The 16,123-nt window shown below is 53.7% G+C and overlaps 1 protein-coding gene and 1 non-coding gene across 2 annotated transcripts in view; one reads left to right on the forward strand and one right to left on the reverse strand.

Moving 5' to 3' along the window:
* RASAL1 (RAS protein activator like 1) overlaps nt 1–16,123 on the reverse strand; it is a 32,518-nt gene that overhangs the window by 2,075 nt on the left and 14,320 nt on the right. The window contains exons 6-19 of the mRNA XM_069558056.1: nt 14,644–14,725; nt 14,362–14,493; nt 11,587–11,675; nt 10,923–11,040; nt 10,632–10,785; nt 10,180–10,244; nt 9,771–9,883; nt 7,666–7,858; nt 5,138–5,275; nt 4,263–4,407; nt 2,623–2,795; nt 1,085–1,222; nt 865–1,000; nt 25–145 (exon numbers count right to left, since the gene is read on the reverse strand). Of these exons, the coding sequence (XP_069414157.1) occupies nt 25–145; nt 865–1,000; nt 1,085–1,222; nt 2,623–2,795; nt 4,263–4,407; nt 5,138–5,275; nt 7,666–7,858; nt 9,771–9,883; nt 10,180–10,244; nt 10,632–10,785; nt 10,923–11,040; nt 11,587–11,675; nt 14,362–14,493; nt 14,644–14,725 (1,797 nt within the window). The remainder of the gene's footprint in view (nt 1–24; nt 146–864; nt 1,001–1,084; nt 1,223–2,622; nt 2,796–4,262; nt 4,408–5,137; nt 5,276–7,665; nt 7,859–9,770; nt 9,884–10,179; nt 10,245–10,631; nt 10,786–10,922; nt 11,041–11,586; nt 11,676–14,361; nt 14,494–14,643; nt 14,726–16,123) is intronic.
* TRNAG-GCC (transfer RNA glycine (anticodon GCC)) lies at nt 1,969–2,039 on the forward strand. Its single transcript has one exon. It is a non-coding gene; the product is annotated as a tRNA-Gly (tRNA).

The following is a 16,123-nucleotide window of genomic DNA, read 5'->3' on the forward strand; positions in this document are numbered from 1 at the left end:
CGGTGATTATGGGGTGGGACCCACCTGAGCTGATCCCGCCCCAGAAGCAGCTGCCGATACACCATCTGGGTCTCAGCATCAGGATCCAGGGGGTCACTCCAGTCCCCCAGGGTGACGGCTGAGTGCGTGCGGCTGCAACCGGAAGCTGGGGGCGACACAGCGGCATCATCTGTAGCTTCACATTCCCCTTCCAGAGCCTCCATGGCCAAGCCCTGCCCCTTAGACTTCTAAAACCACTCTTCAAACCTACTGCTTCCTTCCAACCGCACTGCTCCGCCTTCACCCGACAGAGCAATAGCCTCCCTTCTCTCCGTGCCCCTCCCACACTCTAGGCTCAGCCACACAGACCTTTCTCGATCCTTCAGCCTGTCTTTGCTCTGCCTGAAACTCTCTTTCTTCCTCTGTCTCTTTCTCCAACTTCACTACTTAACTCTTACTCTTCTCACAGGTCACACTTGAGCCACACCTCCGGGAAGCCCTTCTTGCTGTCCTACCGTGGGGCTGGGCCAGAGGGGTTCTCTGGCATCTCAAAAGCCTCATCTTGGCATTTGTAACACTGTATGACAATTGTCTGGTTATTCATTTATTTTCCTGAGAACAAGCCTGGCATTTGGTAGGCACTTGGAAAAAAGTATGTGTGTGCCAGGCAGTGTTCTAATCGCTTTGCATATATCAACTTATTTAATCCTCACAGCAGCCCTACAAAGTGGACATTATTATCCGGCCCATTTTACACTTGAGGAGACTAAGGCAGAGAGAGGTTAAGTAACTTGCTCAAGGTTGCAGGGCCAGCCAGGCGGAGGTGGGACACCCTGTGATTGACAGGTGTAGAGGGCGGAGCCTGAGTCCGCCCTGCCCCCTCACCTGAACGCTCGGCCTGGAGGCAGCAGGTCCAGTGCCCGCTGCGGAAGGCACCGGGGTGGCAGGAGGCCAGCTTGTCCGGGTTGGGGGCGCTGGCCTTGCGCAGGGCCGACAGCCATTGGTTGAGCTCGTTCACGTTCTGCGGGGAGGTGGAGGGGCGGTCAGAGATGGGTTGGGACCCCAGAGACGCCCCCTGCTCCTCCCCCTGCTGGCGGCGCCTCACCTTGCACTGGAGGTAGGTGGTGTGCGGCGCCCCCGCGCCGTCCTGCGTCACCACCTGCATCACGTAGGGCAGCTGGAAGGCGCTCTCGTCAACGCGCTCCACAGCTCGGATGTGCGACACGGGGATGGAGGAGCGCATCTGGGAGAGAGGACTCTCACTGCAGGGCGGGCTAGGGCCAGGGGCCAGGGAGACCGGGCCTGGGGACAGCTTTCCTGTGGGTGTGTGCACCTGGCGGTGTGTTCCGGCATGGGGACAGTCAACCTTGTGCATCTGAGCTATGTGTGTGTCCACTTGGTGGCCCTGTGAGTCCCGCAATCACTCTCCCAGTGATAACTTCTCTGGGCATCAGTTTCCATCATCATCACCATCACCATGGCAATCCCTGCTCCTGCACTTGGGATGTGGTTCTAAGCACTCTACACCTACCACCTTATTTTATCATGGCAACAGATTTCTGAGGCTGGGTCTATCATTCCTCCCAATTTACAGATGAGAAAACTGAGGCATAAGAGACTAAAGGACCCTCCAGAGGCCACTCAGCTGGTGGAGCCAGAATTGGACAGGGAGTTGAACTCTAGAATCTACACTCTGCTGATAAAGTAGAAAGAATAAGTGTGGACACCATCTCCGGTGGTAGCTGTTATGATCTGTGGGTGTGCAGACACCCCCATGGGTGTCTCAGTTTGAGCTAGACTTGAATGGCAGCCCCATGAGAGCAGGGAGTTTGTGTTTTGTTTATTGCAGTATCTCCAGCACCTAGAACACTGCATGGTACATAGTAGGTACTCAATAAGTGCTTGATGGGTGAATGAATGCCTGGATATGAGTGCATGTACCTTTGGGTGAGAGATCCAGTTTTCTGTGACTCTCTATAGTACTTGGGTGCATGGGTAGCTCAGTGGTAGAATTCTTGCCTGCCACGCAGGAGGCCCAGGTTCAATTCCCAGCCCATGCAGCCACAGCATCCCCTTTGGGCTTTCCAGGTGGGGTTAGTAGTAAAGAACCTGCCTGCCAATGCAGGAGACGAGAGAGACTCAGATTTGATCCCTGGGTCAGGAAGATCCCTTGGAGGAGGGCATGGCAACCCACTTCAGTATTCTTGCCTGGAGCATCCCATGGACAGAAGAGCCTGGCAGGCTACAGTCCATAGGCTCACAAAAGAGTTGGACACGACCAAAGTGACTTAGCATGCGTGGTATGCAGGCAGAGACCTGCGTGGAGACAGCTGAGGAGGGCTAAGCATTGTCCATGCCCTGGGAGCGTCCACATCTGGGCGGGTACGTCCCAGCCACCACAGGTGCACGTGCTGGAGATCGTCTGATGGTGCGTGTAAGCGTTTGCCTGTCCCTGTTCTGTGCCCACCTGGACCCACAGGTACAAGCAGAGCCTGGCCTTAGAATTTGAGTTTGCTAAGCTGCCTTAGGACCTTGGGCAAGTCCTTGTCCCCTCCTGGGCCTCAGTATCTCCCTGGGTACAAAGAGGCACCTCTGTGAGGGAGGCCACTGTGGAAGTCCCTCCACCACGGGCTGGAGCCCCACCTGCCACTCAGGACTCTTGGAGTAGGACAGCGTCTCCCCGCTGAGCCGGAAGTAGCGCTTCTTGAAGGCAAAGCGTGTGGCCAGGCCGGCAGGCTCCTCCTTGCGCTTGAGCAGGTAGCCTTCTCGGACAGTCACTGAGGGCGGGACCAGGGCCCTGGCTGGGCCCCCAGCCTCTGGAAAATGGGGAGGGGGGACTGGGAACCCTTCCCACTCAGGCTCCACCTTCCGAGGGTCTCATGGAGGAGCGGGATTCTTGGCTCCCCAGGAGGCGGGAGGATGAATAAGATGGACTCTACTTTCTCCAGAGGGAATGGTGTTATTGAGGGCTGGGGAAGGGAATGGGGGTGGCAGGGAGTGGGGGCCCCAAAGTTGGCCTTGGTGATCCCTTTCCCACTTGAGGGATGTACAGGCACCAGCAGGAGGAGCCACGCTTTACAGAGTCAGTCCAGGGAGTGACTGGATGCTAGTCACTATGCCCTGGATCTAGCTACCCTTAGGGGATCCAGACACAGGCCCCCCCACCCCCAGCATATAGGGACCCCACCAGGTCACAACCAGGCCTCCACATTTCCACAGGGTGCTCCTAGGTGATTCGGACCCAAGTACTTCATGACCTGGGCCCCACATTATGATATAGACTCATCCCTAACTCCTCTGCTTAAAACTATCCCATGGGGAGTTCCCTGGGGGTCCAGTGGTTAAGAATCCACCTGCCAGTGCAGGGGACACAGGTTCGATTCCTGGTCAGCAAACTAAGATCCCACATGCCGCAGAGCAACTAAGCCTGCACAGCTACTGAGCCCACATGTCACAACTAGAGAGAAGCCCTCGTGCCACAACTAAGACCTGACGCAGCCAAATAAATAAATACTTAAACATTAATAAAATAAATCTACCCTGTGGTTCCACCTCACTCCAAGTAAAAGCCTAACTCCTTCCAGCAACCCCACATGACCTGCCCCCTCACCTCTCCTCCACTCCTTCTCGTCCATTCTTCTTCGCTGGCCCCCCTCACTGTCCACCCCAGGGCCTTTGCACACACTGTCCCCAGCCTGAAACACTTTCCCAGGATCCTCAGTGCTTGCTCTCTGTCCTCTTTCAGGTCTTTGCTCTAATATCACCCTGGGGAGGCCATTCCTGGCCACCCTCTCTAAAAGGCTGATCTGCCGCCCCCCAGCCCAATATCCCCTTCCTTCCTTTATTGTTTCTCCTTAGCACTTCTCTCTCCCTAACACACCATATGATTTGCTAACTCATCTTGTTACTGCCTGTTGTCTCCACTAGAATAAAATGTCCACATGTGCAGGAGCTTCTTCTGTTTCACCCACTGCTGTGTCCCCAGACCCTGGAACGGTGTCTAGGACATAGCAGGCACTTAATAGATATCTGTCAATGGAGTAAGTGCCATGCCGCGATCCCCTCTCACATCTCCACAGGGGCTGAAACGGTCTAGAGGGCCTGCATCTGTTCATCCCTGGGCCCTAGCACAGCATATGCCAGGAAGGGTTTGTTGACTGACTAGCTGACCCACAGGTGTACAGTCTCAGGGAGTGCTGGGGTAGGGGAGGGGTGGTGGACGGGTAGGTCCTAAGGGTTCCGTAGAGTGACAAGTTGGCTGTGGCAGAGCCATGGGAACTCACCCTCCTTCCCATCCACGTCCACCAGCTGATCCAGGAAGTCTCTCACCCTGGAAATACTCTGCAGCAGGAAGGGGTGTAGAGGGGCCATCCACAGCTCCTTGCCCTGGCCCAGCTGCTGGCCCAGATTTCCAATGCTCTGCACAGCCTGGAGCAAAGGAGCAGGGGGCGCTGCCAGGGCCAAGGTCACTGCAGCAGGAGAGGGCCTCTGTGGACCCAGAACAGCCCCAGAGTCCTGGCTCCCAACTCAGTGTCCAATGAAAGGAGAAAGTGATAGAAGCACCTGCCTGAAAAGATATCTGCCCCTCTCTGTGCGCAGATGTGTATCCCCAGTGCTTTTATTCTGTCCCCTATATAGAACCCAAATAACCTCATTCAGGACTGCTTGATCTCATCATACATACTTGAGCCCATCAGAACCTCCAAATGTGGCCCCTTTGTGAACGATGGTCTGATTCATACTAAAGTGTAAATGACTGCTAGCCTGCTTCCCACCTTCCCCCAGAAGGGGAGGGGTTTCGTTCCAAAGAGGGAATTGAGAGCAAAATGAAAGCCTTCACACTTACGATGAAAAGCTGGGACTTCCCCCACATGGTCCAGTGGCTAAGACTCCATGCTTCCAGTGCGGGGGGCCCCAAGTTCAATCCTTAGTCAGGGAACTAGATCCCGCATGCCACAACTAAAGATCCCACATGGCACAACTAAGGCCTGGTGCAGTCTAATTAATTTTTAAAAAGCTGGAGGTGCCATGTCAAACAGATTTCTCTAGGTCTCATTTGGGTCTTCCATGGGTCTGGCCTCCCAATTTGGTCCTCCCATGTTCCTCCATGGCTAAGAACACCCAGGATATTGTGGGGGGAGCCCTCCACGGCCTGCACCTTGGCAAGCAGCAGCAGTGAGCGGCTGGTCTGGGGATCCGCGTGCTGGTCCCGGAGGTCAAACAACTTCGGGGTGAGGATGGCAGGTGCGAAGAATCGCAGGAAGAGAAAGCCGCTTATGGCCAGGTACTTCACATCCTGCGGAGAGGAGCAGCAGGTGAGAGGGGTCCTCCAAACCCACTTCCCAGTTGGGAAAACTGGGACAGCAAGGACAAGGGATCGGTGGTACAGGGAGAAGGGTACATGGCTCAGGAGGCCATCCTGGTCTGCCAAGGAGGCTTTTCTTCTCTGGGCCTCAGTTTCCCCACCTGGAAAACGGAGTAATAATACCAATTTTGCACCATCAGACTTAGCCAATCCTCAGAGTCTGCTTTGTGCCAAGCACTGTGCAAAGGGCACAGCCCTGTGAAGGAGGCATCGTCATCATTCCCATTTTACAGCTGAGGAAGCAGAAGCTCAGAGATGTCAACTGACTTGCCCCAGGTCACGCAGCTGATGAGTAGAGGAAGCAGGATTCACACCCAGATCTGTGATTTCTGATCATGAATAGCAACAGGCCAAATATTTCCCCATGTATTTGCTTATGTAATACTCACCCTTGGAGGTTCTGTGTCTCCATCTTACAGAGGAAGCAACTGAGACCCAGAGAGGGAAGGTCACTTGCCCAAGGTCACACAGCAATAAGTGGCAGAGCCAGGATTTGAACCCAGGCAGAACTCGAACTCTGCTCTTCATCACACTGTCCTGCATTCAACACTAGCTGCTGCTGCTGCTGCTGCTAAGTCGCTTCAGTCATGTCCAACTCTGTGCCACCCCATAGACGGCAGCCCACCAGGCTCCTCTGTCCATGGGATTTTCCAGGCAAGAGTACTGGAGTGGGTTGCCGTTGCCTTCTCCTCAACACTAGCTACTGGGTGTCAAAAACTAAGCCTGCACAAGCCTGCACAATTCCTCAAGTAATCTCATGGGGTAGTACTACTATCCCCATTTTCCAGATAAAGAAACTGAGGCTTGGTAGCAAACTGATTTCAGCTGGCTCCCTGCACACCCCCAGTCCCAGCCTCTGCCCTCCACAAATTGTAAAGCGTGATGGCCCTTCATGTGAGACCCTGGCCTGGGCCACCTGCATATAAGGCTGATTCCCCCAGCTCCAGAGGCAACTTGGGAAGAGGCGTGTCTCTCTCCTGGGCACTGACCCCCTCCAAACGGCTCCTCACCTACCCATCACACTCACCAAGCTATATTTAGCCCCTGAGAATATGCTGCAGTGTTTATTTAGGGGTTGTATTCACACATAAGACAATACCCTCTCTGGGTATGTGCCAACTTTCCAGGGCACCTCTGCATTGACACTGAGCCTTGCCAGGAGCTGGGTCCCTGGAGCTGCTCAGAGATGGGGGAGGAGGTCCCACAGATCTGGAACCCCAAACTGCCCCTAGGCTGCCCCCCACCCCAGCCCACCATGTTCCTCGGTAACTTTAGCCTTTGACGTCAGCTCATTAACTTCCTCCTTTCTTGAGAAGGAACCAGGTGTCAGAGCGGCAGAGAGAGGGGCTGCTTGGGTTTCTCTGGCCCCCTCCATCTTCGTGGGCATGAGGAAGCCTCTGTTCCCTGCCCGCGGCCACCGCTCACCATGGGGGCTGAGACCTGGGGGACACTTGGGTGTCACTGATCGGGGCTCCTCCCACAAGGGCCAGGCTGTCTGGGGAGCTGGTATCCGCCTCCCCCGCCCCCAGCTGCGGATGTGTCCCACTTAGCACCTCCACCAGTAGCCGAGGCAAGAGCCCCAAAGGGTGGGGTGTAAATCAGCCTCGTCCCAGTTGGAGGCCCGGGCTCAGGTCTGAGGAGGAGGATGAGGGGAGAAAGGAGAGATTCCCCCTGCGAGTCTGGAGGCTGAGTCTTGAGTCCACAACTCTTAGCCAAAGCACCTCACCTCTCTGGGCCTCAGTTTTCTCCTCTGTAAAATGGGATAATACTGGCACCCACCTCACAGGGTGGATGTGAAGACGAGAAGAGATGATAAGCATGTAACACAGAGTCTGATCCCTAGACAGGACAGTACATAGTGTGGTGGTGGTGGTTGGTCACTGAGTTGTGTCTGACTCTTTGTGACCTCACGGACTATAGCCCAGCAGGCTCCTCTGTCCATGGGATTCTCCAGGCAAGAATACTGGAGCGGATTGCTGTGTTCTCCAGGGGATCTTCCCGACCCAGGGATCAAACCCACGTGTCCTGCATCTCCTGCATTGGCAGGCAGATTCTTTACCACTAAGCCCAGGGAAGTCCCAATATATGCAGTGTTAGCTGCTGTTATTACTGTCATCCTCATCATCACCACTATCATCACCCCTGGGCCCCAGATCCTGCCAGAACACTGTCCCCACTTCTGCCAAGACACACAGCACCTCAGGGTGGGTAGCCCAGGTTCTGTCCCGCTCCTCCCCCGCCTCTCCCTGTGGCCCTGAACAAGCCACTGCCCCTCCCCAGCCTCGGTCTCCCTATCTACCCAAGGGGACTGCCTGACCCACCTCATGCTCTGCCTGAGGAAAACGCTCCTCCACGCGCTGGCGTAGCTGCTTGAAGGCGAGGCGCATGGCGGGTGGACAGCGCCCCACGGAGCCCACAATGGCGTCCACGATAGGCCCCAGGTAGCCCGTCAGCAGCCCCAGGCTGGCCTCCCGCACATGTTCCTCGGAGGGTGCACCCTTGAAGGAGATTCTCCTGGGGAAGCAAGCGGAGGGTTGTGCCTCAGAACCCAACCCCTACTAAGCTCAGAGAGCACCCACCTTCTTGTCCCTTCTCCATGGCCTCCCCTCCTACGGGTCCATTCCCCCTTCGGAGAGTTACCTCCTCAAAGAGGCCGTCTCTCTCCCGCTGCTCACCAGCATGGACCCGGGTTCCCTGCATTTTCAGTGCAGGCCTGCCAGACACGCACTGCTGCCCCAGGACCTTTGCACTTGCTGTTTCCCCTGCCTGGAACATCTTCCAGCAGACCTGCACACGACTCCCTCCCTCACCTCCTCCAAGCCTTAGATTCCACATCCCCTTCTCTGTGAGGCTGTCCCTGTGACCTCCCTGGCTCTTCCCATGACACTCCCTCACTTTACTTCCCTCCATTTCACTAATCACCTGCAAGAGTCTTTAGTTTATTAATATTACCTGTCTCCCCCAATAAGACAGATTTGTGTCCGTTTGTTCCCTGCTACAAACTCAGCATTCAGCCTAGTGCTTGGCACATACATGCATGTGTGTGTGTGGGGGGGTGTGCTCAGTCACTCAACTGTGTCCAGCTTTTCGTGACCCCATGGACTGTAGCCCCCCAGGCTCCTCTGTCCATGGAATTCTCCAGGCAAGAATACTGGAGTGGATAACCATTTCCTTCTCTAGGAGATCTTCCTGACACAGGGATTAAACCCAAGTCTCCTGTATTGCAAGCGTATTCATTACCTTCTGAGCCACCAATGTCACTTAAAGTAGCCTGATTGTTCCCACTTAACAGATGAGGAAACTGAGGCTCAGAGAAGTCCCCTTGCCAATAGGTGGCAGAACATAGATTAGAACTCAGGATAAAAATTCCAGAGTCTGTCTGCACCCTGCCCTGGCCAGTTCCCAGATGCCCCTGCTCCCTGCGGGCACCCACTGAGTCCCACTGTCTTTGCCAGGTATTCTGGGAAAAGCCCTGGCCTTGGGGTTTCACAGATGGACTCTGCCCTTCTACTCAGGGGCTGCGTTCAAATCCCCACTTGGCAACTTCCCAGCTGTACTGCCTTAGGCAGGTGACCTCCCCCTCTCTGAGGCTGTTTCCTCGTCTGTAAAAAGGGGTCCTAATGCCTGCTCCCGGGTGGTCAGAAGGGGTGGGTATCACTTGCTGGGCAAGGCCCAAAGAGAAGGAAAGACCCTTTCCTACCTCCACCATGGTCCCCTGTGGACTGCCCAGCAGCCAACTCTGATGACTTGGTAGGAACAAGCCATCTGTTAAATGGGAACAATCTCATCTGTTAAATGGGAACCATCAGGCTACTTAAAGTGAATTGGTGGCTCAGAAGGTAACGAATACGCTTGCAATGCAGAAGACTTGGGTTCAATCCCTGTGTTCAATTCGCTGAGCTGGAGGGAAAAAAAGTCTTGGAAAGAAAAGAGGAGCCCAGGAGAAATGGAATGACCCCCACAACCCTGTCATTGCCCTGCTCCCTAACCCATGTCATCAAGCACTGCAGCAGGCCAACCTCTGCCACAGACCCTCCCCCAGGGGCCTCAGCCACCACTACCGCAATAACAGAAATAACAGTGCTTCTGGAGCACTGGTTAGTGCCGGGCTTTGTGTGGATGACTCAGTTCATTCTCCCGATAGTCCATCCGGTAGATATTCACGAGGCTTGAAATAACCCACCCACCAGTAATGGCAGAGCTGGGGTTTGAACCCAGGGCACTCATATCTCAGAGGCCCGCTTAGAACCACCGCACCACACGGTCTAAGGGGTTGGCTGCTCTCAGGGGAGGCTGTGAGACTGTAGAACATAGGGCTCCCAAGCAGGAAGGAGGGGTGGGGTGGCAGAAGGCACAGACCCAGCCTGACAGGTCTGACAGGCAGACGAGGGGGCTGTGGCGGGTTCATCCCTCAGGTCTGGCTCACCGGGTGCGGCCCAGGTCCATCTTGCAGGGATCCAGCTCCATGTACTTCCTCTCCTCGAAGACGCGGTTGATCACCGGCCTTAGGACCTCATGCAGGTAGGGCATGCCCACGAGCTGGGGGCAGGGGGCACCACACGGGGCGGGGCTGAGGGTGAGGCCGGGGTGTGCCCATGAGCTGGGGGCAGGGGGGACCATGCAGGGAGAGGTTCAGAGAGAGGTGGAAGCCTGCCTCTGGGCTGGGGTGGGGGTGCAATTCAGGGTGAGGCCAGCCACCAGTCCCCCAGCTCGGCTGCCCAGGGCCATCTGAGGCCAGCCAAGCTCTGGGCTCCAAGTAAGCACTGGGAAGGGAGTCCCCGTGGAGAAGCAGCTGCCGGACTGCCCACCAACCCCCCAGGCCTTCACCTACTCACCTTCATAAACTGCTCCATTGACTTGGACGCCAGGGAGTTAGAACGGAAGAGGGTGTTGGGGTCAGCTGAGAGGACAGAGAGAAGCGTTTGCTTGGATGTAGGGGGCTGGATCCATCTCACCCCACCCACCCCAGGTGGGGGCGGGGGCAGTGGTCATGATCTTTTCAGCCTCAGGAATCGAGGAGATCTGCCACACCAACTCCTTTCATGGTACAAAGGCCCAGAATGGTTAAGTGAGCTGCCTAAGGTCACACAGCACACGAGTAGTAAAACCAGGTCCTGAACCCAAGACCATGCTCCCAGCTGGCTGGGGGTTCCTAGGCCCTGTTGCCCCAACACACAAAGACACAGCAGCCTGTCTTCTACCTGAGCTCCCCAAACCTCTCTCTGAGACCTTCTGCAGACCCATCCTTGGGGAGTGATGCCTGGGGGTGGTTACGCAGGCAACTCACTGGTCCGTGCCACCTCACGCCGGGTGAGATAGTCCAGAAAGGGCCCAGTCAGGCCCTGGCCCAGAAAGAGCTTCACCAACTTGGTGGCCAGCTCCTGGCGGCAGTCCCCCGAGGTCAGCTCCTCCAGGACAGCCAAGGGGCTGGCAGCATCTTCCTGCACAAGGACAGGAGGCAGGAGAGGTGGCCTGGGGCCCTGGGACCTCAAAGCAGAAGAGCTCAGCTAGACATCCCTAAAGCAGGGGGTGGCCATGATCCAGATCCCCCCACACACACCCCCAGTGACGCACCCACCTCTGCTGGCCCCAGAACCGACTCCATGAGCAGCTCCCTGAGCGGCTGGTAGTACTGTGAGGGCAGGACAGAGTCCTCGGTCAGGCGCACCTTCAGCCTCAGAGCACCCAAGCTCCCGCTGGCCGGGGCCAGAACACAGGAAAAAGAGCGTAAGTATGTAGCAGGGGCGGGGAGCAAGAGAGGCAGGTGTGAGCGCCAGTGAAGAGCACGGATAATTGTCAGACAAGACAGGTATGGGCAGGTGTGAACAGGCGTGGGCAGCATAAACAGGGGTGAACAGGTATCGACAGGTGTAAACAGGAATGGACACAGGCAGGCAGTGTAAACAGATCTGGCCAGTGTAGAAAGACAAGGCCAGTGTAAACGCATGTATACAGGAACGGATGGTGTGAACAGGTGTGTGGATGGGTGTGGAGGCACCAGAATTTCTGCACACACATCAGATTGAACTGATGTGTTTGCAGGTGGATGGGAATAAGGTGAACTCATTTGGACGCATGTAAACGCACGTGGTGAGACATTCAGCAAGCGTCTGTTAAATGAATGAAGGGACCTGGTGACAGCGTGTGGGCTGACGTGGGCACCCATAAGAACTGGCCTGCGAGCAGAAGACGGAACTCAACATGGTTCCAGCCCGGCCTCCTCCCACTGTACCCACATTTACCCAGAATCCTCCTCTGCTCTGGGAAAGGGCAGGAGGCGGAACCAGCCATTGGGCGGGTTGTGTTGCAGGACCTGTGGGGGGAACTCCACCTGTGGGGCGACACACAGACCCTCAGCAGAGCTCTGCCCTGCTGGGCCCTGGAAGAAGAGTTAGACTGCCCACCCAAGGAGGGGTGGCAAAGCCCACCCAGGGTCAGCTCCTCCTCCTCCACCGTGTTCTATCTACACAACGACGGCAACACTCCGTCCCCCAGTTCCCGATTATTAGCTCCTGCCAGGGTACCAAAGGCCTCCAGAGAGCACTTAATATACAATTGAGGAAACTGAGGCTCGGAGGGGTGGAGTAACTTGCCCAAGGTCACACAGTGGCTAGACACAGCATGTCTGGAGTGAATTTATTTTCAGCTCCATTGAGGGGCAAAACTTCGATCTATCAAAAGGCTTAAAGATAGTCCAGAAGGTCAAGTCCCACCCTCCCCCTCTCTTTTTAAATAACAACTTTATGCAGATATAATTAATTTTCCATATAATTCACCAATTTAAAGTAATTCAGTGGTTTTTAGTATATTTACAGGTTGCGCAACTACCACCACTAATTTCAGACCATTTTCTATCAGATCCTCTGGCCAAAGAAAGCCTATATCCATTAGCAAACACTCCGCATTCTCCAGTCCCTGGCAACCACTAATTTTTCTGTCTTTATAGATTCTCTTGTATTTAACTTATATGCAGAGTACATCATGAGAAATGCTGGGCTGGAAGAAACATAAGCTGGAATCAAGATTGCCGGGAGAAATATCAATCACCTCAGATATGCAGATGACACCATCCTTATGGCAGAAAGTGAAGAGGAACTAAAAAGCCTCTTGATGAAAGTGAAAGAGGAGAGTGAAAAAGTTGGCTTAAAGCTCAACATTCAGAAAACGAAGATCATGGCATCCGGTCCCATCACTTCATGGCAAATAGATGGGGGAACAGTGGAAACAGTGACTGACTTTATTTTTGGAGGCTCCAAAATCACTGCAGATGGTGACTGCAGCCATGAAATTAAAAGGCACTTACTCCTTGGAAGGAAAGTTATGACCAACCTAGACAGCATATTCAAAAGAAGAGACATTACTTTGTCAACAAAGGTCTGTCAAGTCAAGGCTATGGTTTTTCCAGTAGTCATGTATGGATGTGAGAGTTGGACTATAAAGAGAGCTGAGCACCGAAGAATTGATGCTTTTGAACTGTGGTGTTGGAGAAGACTCTTGAGAGTCCCTTGGACTGCAAGGAGATCCAACCAGTCAGTCCATCCTAAAGGAGATCAGTCCTGAGTGTTCATTGGAAGGACTAATGTTGAAGTTGAAACTCCAATCCTTTGGCCACCTGATGGGAAGAGCTGACTCATTTGAAAAGACCCTGATGCTGGGAAAGATTGAAGACAGGAGGAGAAGGGGACGACAGAGGATGAGATGGTTGGATGGCATCACTGATTCAATGGACATGAGTGAACTCCGGGAGTTGGTGATGGACAGGGAGACCTGGCCTGCTGCGGTCCACGGGGTCACAGAGAGTCGGACACGACTGAGCGGCTGAACTGAACTGAACTGATAAATGAAATTATGTAATATGTGGAGAGTTTGGGACAGGCTTCTTTCACTTAGCATTGTGTTTTCAAAATTCATCCATATTGTTGGATGAATGTGTCAGGATGAATGTCACAGGATCCATGTGTCAGGATGTCATTGCTTTTTATGGCCACATATTCCGCTGAGTAAATATACTATATTTTGTTTCTTCATTCATCTATTGATAGACATTTGAGCTGTTTCTACTTTGGCTATTTATGAATGATGCTGCTATTTACATTAACGTACAATGTTGTATGTGGATATGTGTTTCCCTTTCTCTTTGGTACACATCCAGGAATGCAATTGCTGGGTCACGTGGTAACTCTAACTACTGAGGAACTGCCAGACTTTTCCAAAGCAGCGGCACCATTTTACACACCTTGATGACTTTGGTGAAGCATGTGGTCATTTCAAGGGAGGTCCATGACCAAGTCTCCCTCTTATTTACTCTAATCTTGCCTCCTTTTAAAAACTGGCAGCTTCAGGATTTCCCTGGTGGCTTAGTGGTTAGGACTCAGCTTTCACTGCCACGGCCCAGGTTTAATTCCTGGTCATGCGACCCAGACAAAAAAACAAAAAAAACTGTCAAAATAAAAATGCTGAGTATACATCCACTCACTACTCCTGAGAGGCAAGAAAAATCATACCCACTTTACAGATGGGGAGACTGAAGTTCCAAGAGAAAGACCTTGAGCCCAGTGCATCCAGGAGTAAGAGTTAGATTCTGGATTCAGAGAGACGTGAACTCAAATACTGACTCTGCCATTTCTTAATCATATGACCTTGGGAAAGCCACTTCACCTCTCTGAACCTTAGTCTTCCCATCTGTAAGATAGAGACAGCAATGGTCTCAGCCTCTTAACAGTGGCCATCAAGGTTATATAAATGAAGTGATGCTGGAGAAGCACTTAGCACAGTGAAGCACACAGTCAGCCTGCGTACTCTCATCCCGGAATAAGAATCTGGGCCCACCCTATGACCTTAGGTAGGTTCCTGCACCAATGGGATCATGGGACTCTGTCACCCAGGCCTGGCCAAGGTACCTGATAAGGCAAACGTCACATCTACCCTTCCAAGTGAGCCCCAGGATGCCCAGCCCTTCTCCCCAGTCCCCCTTGGAGGCAGTGGTGAGCCATGGAGGGTGTCTGGGGGGTGCTCACCATTCCCAAGAAGTCATTCTTGCCAACCATGTCCCAATCCCAGAGTTCCACTCGCAGAGGGGATGGGGAACCTGGCATCTCCCGCAGCTCCAGCACCTCATCCCAGTATGGGAAGCGAGTCTTCTTGATGGTCTGGGAGGGGAGGGAGTGAGAGACAGAGAGAGCTAATGGGACCATTCTTGTCTCCATTTTACAGATGGGAAGGCTGAGGTTCAGAGTGGTTAAGTGGCTTTCCCAAAGTCATTTAATGCCCCAGTCTCCCAGCTCTGCTCCACCACTTACCGAAGTCTCCAAGCTCTGGCTGCCCCAAAACACACGTGCAAATGGGTCAGACGTGCCAGAGATGTCTCGGGGGGCCAGGTCCCTGGGGACAGATGAGGTAAGGAATGGGGGGGTCACAGGACCCTTAAGGACCAAGACCCAGGCCTTGGGGAAGGGGTTCAGGGTAGACAATTCAAATGCTGCTGATTTCCAAGACAACACAATAGTACCTTGTAGGGATCTAGCAAAGAGCATCCCTCACCAGGCCTGTCCAAACCTGGTATCTTCCTTTTGATTAACGCTACCCTATGAGGACACATTACTATGCCCACGTTTTCTAGGTAAGGAAACTGAAGCGCAGAAAGGTCAAGTTGAACATCACAAAGCAGCAGGTGAAGGTGCAGTGAGGAAGGGAAAGGGAGCCTCTGTTTCCCTGGAGCCCATGGATGGGAGACCAGATGCCAGATGCCAGGGTTCATAGCCTGGATTCTCCCATTCACTGGCTGAGTTACACTGCGAGAAGTCACTTGCCCTCCCTGAGCCTCAATTTCCTCATCTGGAAAATCAGAGTAATAACAGACTGACCTCACAGGGCTAAGGGATGAGATGACATGTGAAGAGTGCTCAGCTCACTCATTCACTCAACAAACACTCCTAACCACACTAGGACCAAGAAAAGGCATGAGGAAGGGACCCCCTGCCTCTGGTTGCCATGACAACCCAAGTCTCAGCCTCTCCCACCCCTCCTTCTCAAGGTCCCCCAAATCCAGGGACCCTCTCCCCCACACACCCAGGGGCTGCTTGTTTCCTCCTGCTGTTTCTCTCCCACCCTGCTTGGCATCCAAAGCCTTCTTTGGTTTCCTAGGAGCCAGCCTAGTTGCTAAGCGACAGCGATCGGTCCCTCTCCTACTTGCAAGGATCCTTTGTAGCTGGGGAGGAGGCCATGGGCACAGAGTAAGTGAGGAGTCCCTACCCTCAAAAAAGTCCCTTTGCCTGTCCTATGCCTGCCTGCTACTCCATTCAATCTCCAGGGAGCTCCAGCTGGGGACAGAAATCTGGAAGCAGTGGGAGAGGCAACAGAGAGGGCAAGAAAGGGCTTTAAGGTCACAGAGCAAACTAGAAATAGAAGAAATAGAGACCTAGTCCAACTTGGGTGAGGACTGGCCTAAAAGTAAGAATAAAGGGAGTAAGGTGTGGGGAAAAACATGAGCAAAAAACAAAATAAGACATGGGAGGGTGAAAGGAGTGGAAATAGTCAAAGAAATAGAGTCATGGCACAGCTGAGAACGAGAGGAGTGATAGACAAGAGGGAAGATGGGTATCCCAGGAGTTGCATCCATCTTGTTTCTGATGTTTCCTTGGGACAGGACCTGCCTGTCCCTTTCTCCCAGCCCACATGCCTTGAGTGGGTTGATTCCTCCCTCTCTGCCAGGAAGGGGCTTGCAACTCAGGTCTGACCAATCAGAGTCAATGTAATTGGTTCAACGATAGGCAGGTACTC

Source organism: Ovis canadensis, chromosome 17, assembly GCF_042477335.2.
Source record: "Ovis canadensis isolate MfBH-ARS-UI-01 breed Bighorn chromosome 17, ARS-UI_OviCan_v2, whole genome shotgun sequence".
NCBI classification, from domain to species: Eukaryota; Metazoa; Chordata; class Mammalia; order Artiodactyla; family Bovidae; genus Ovis; species Ovis canadensis.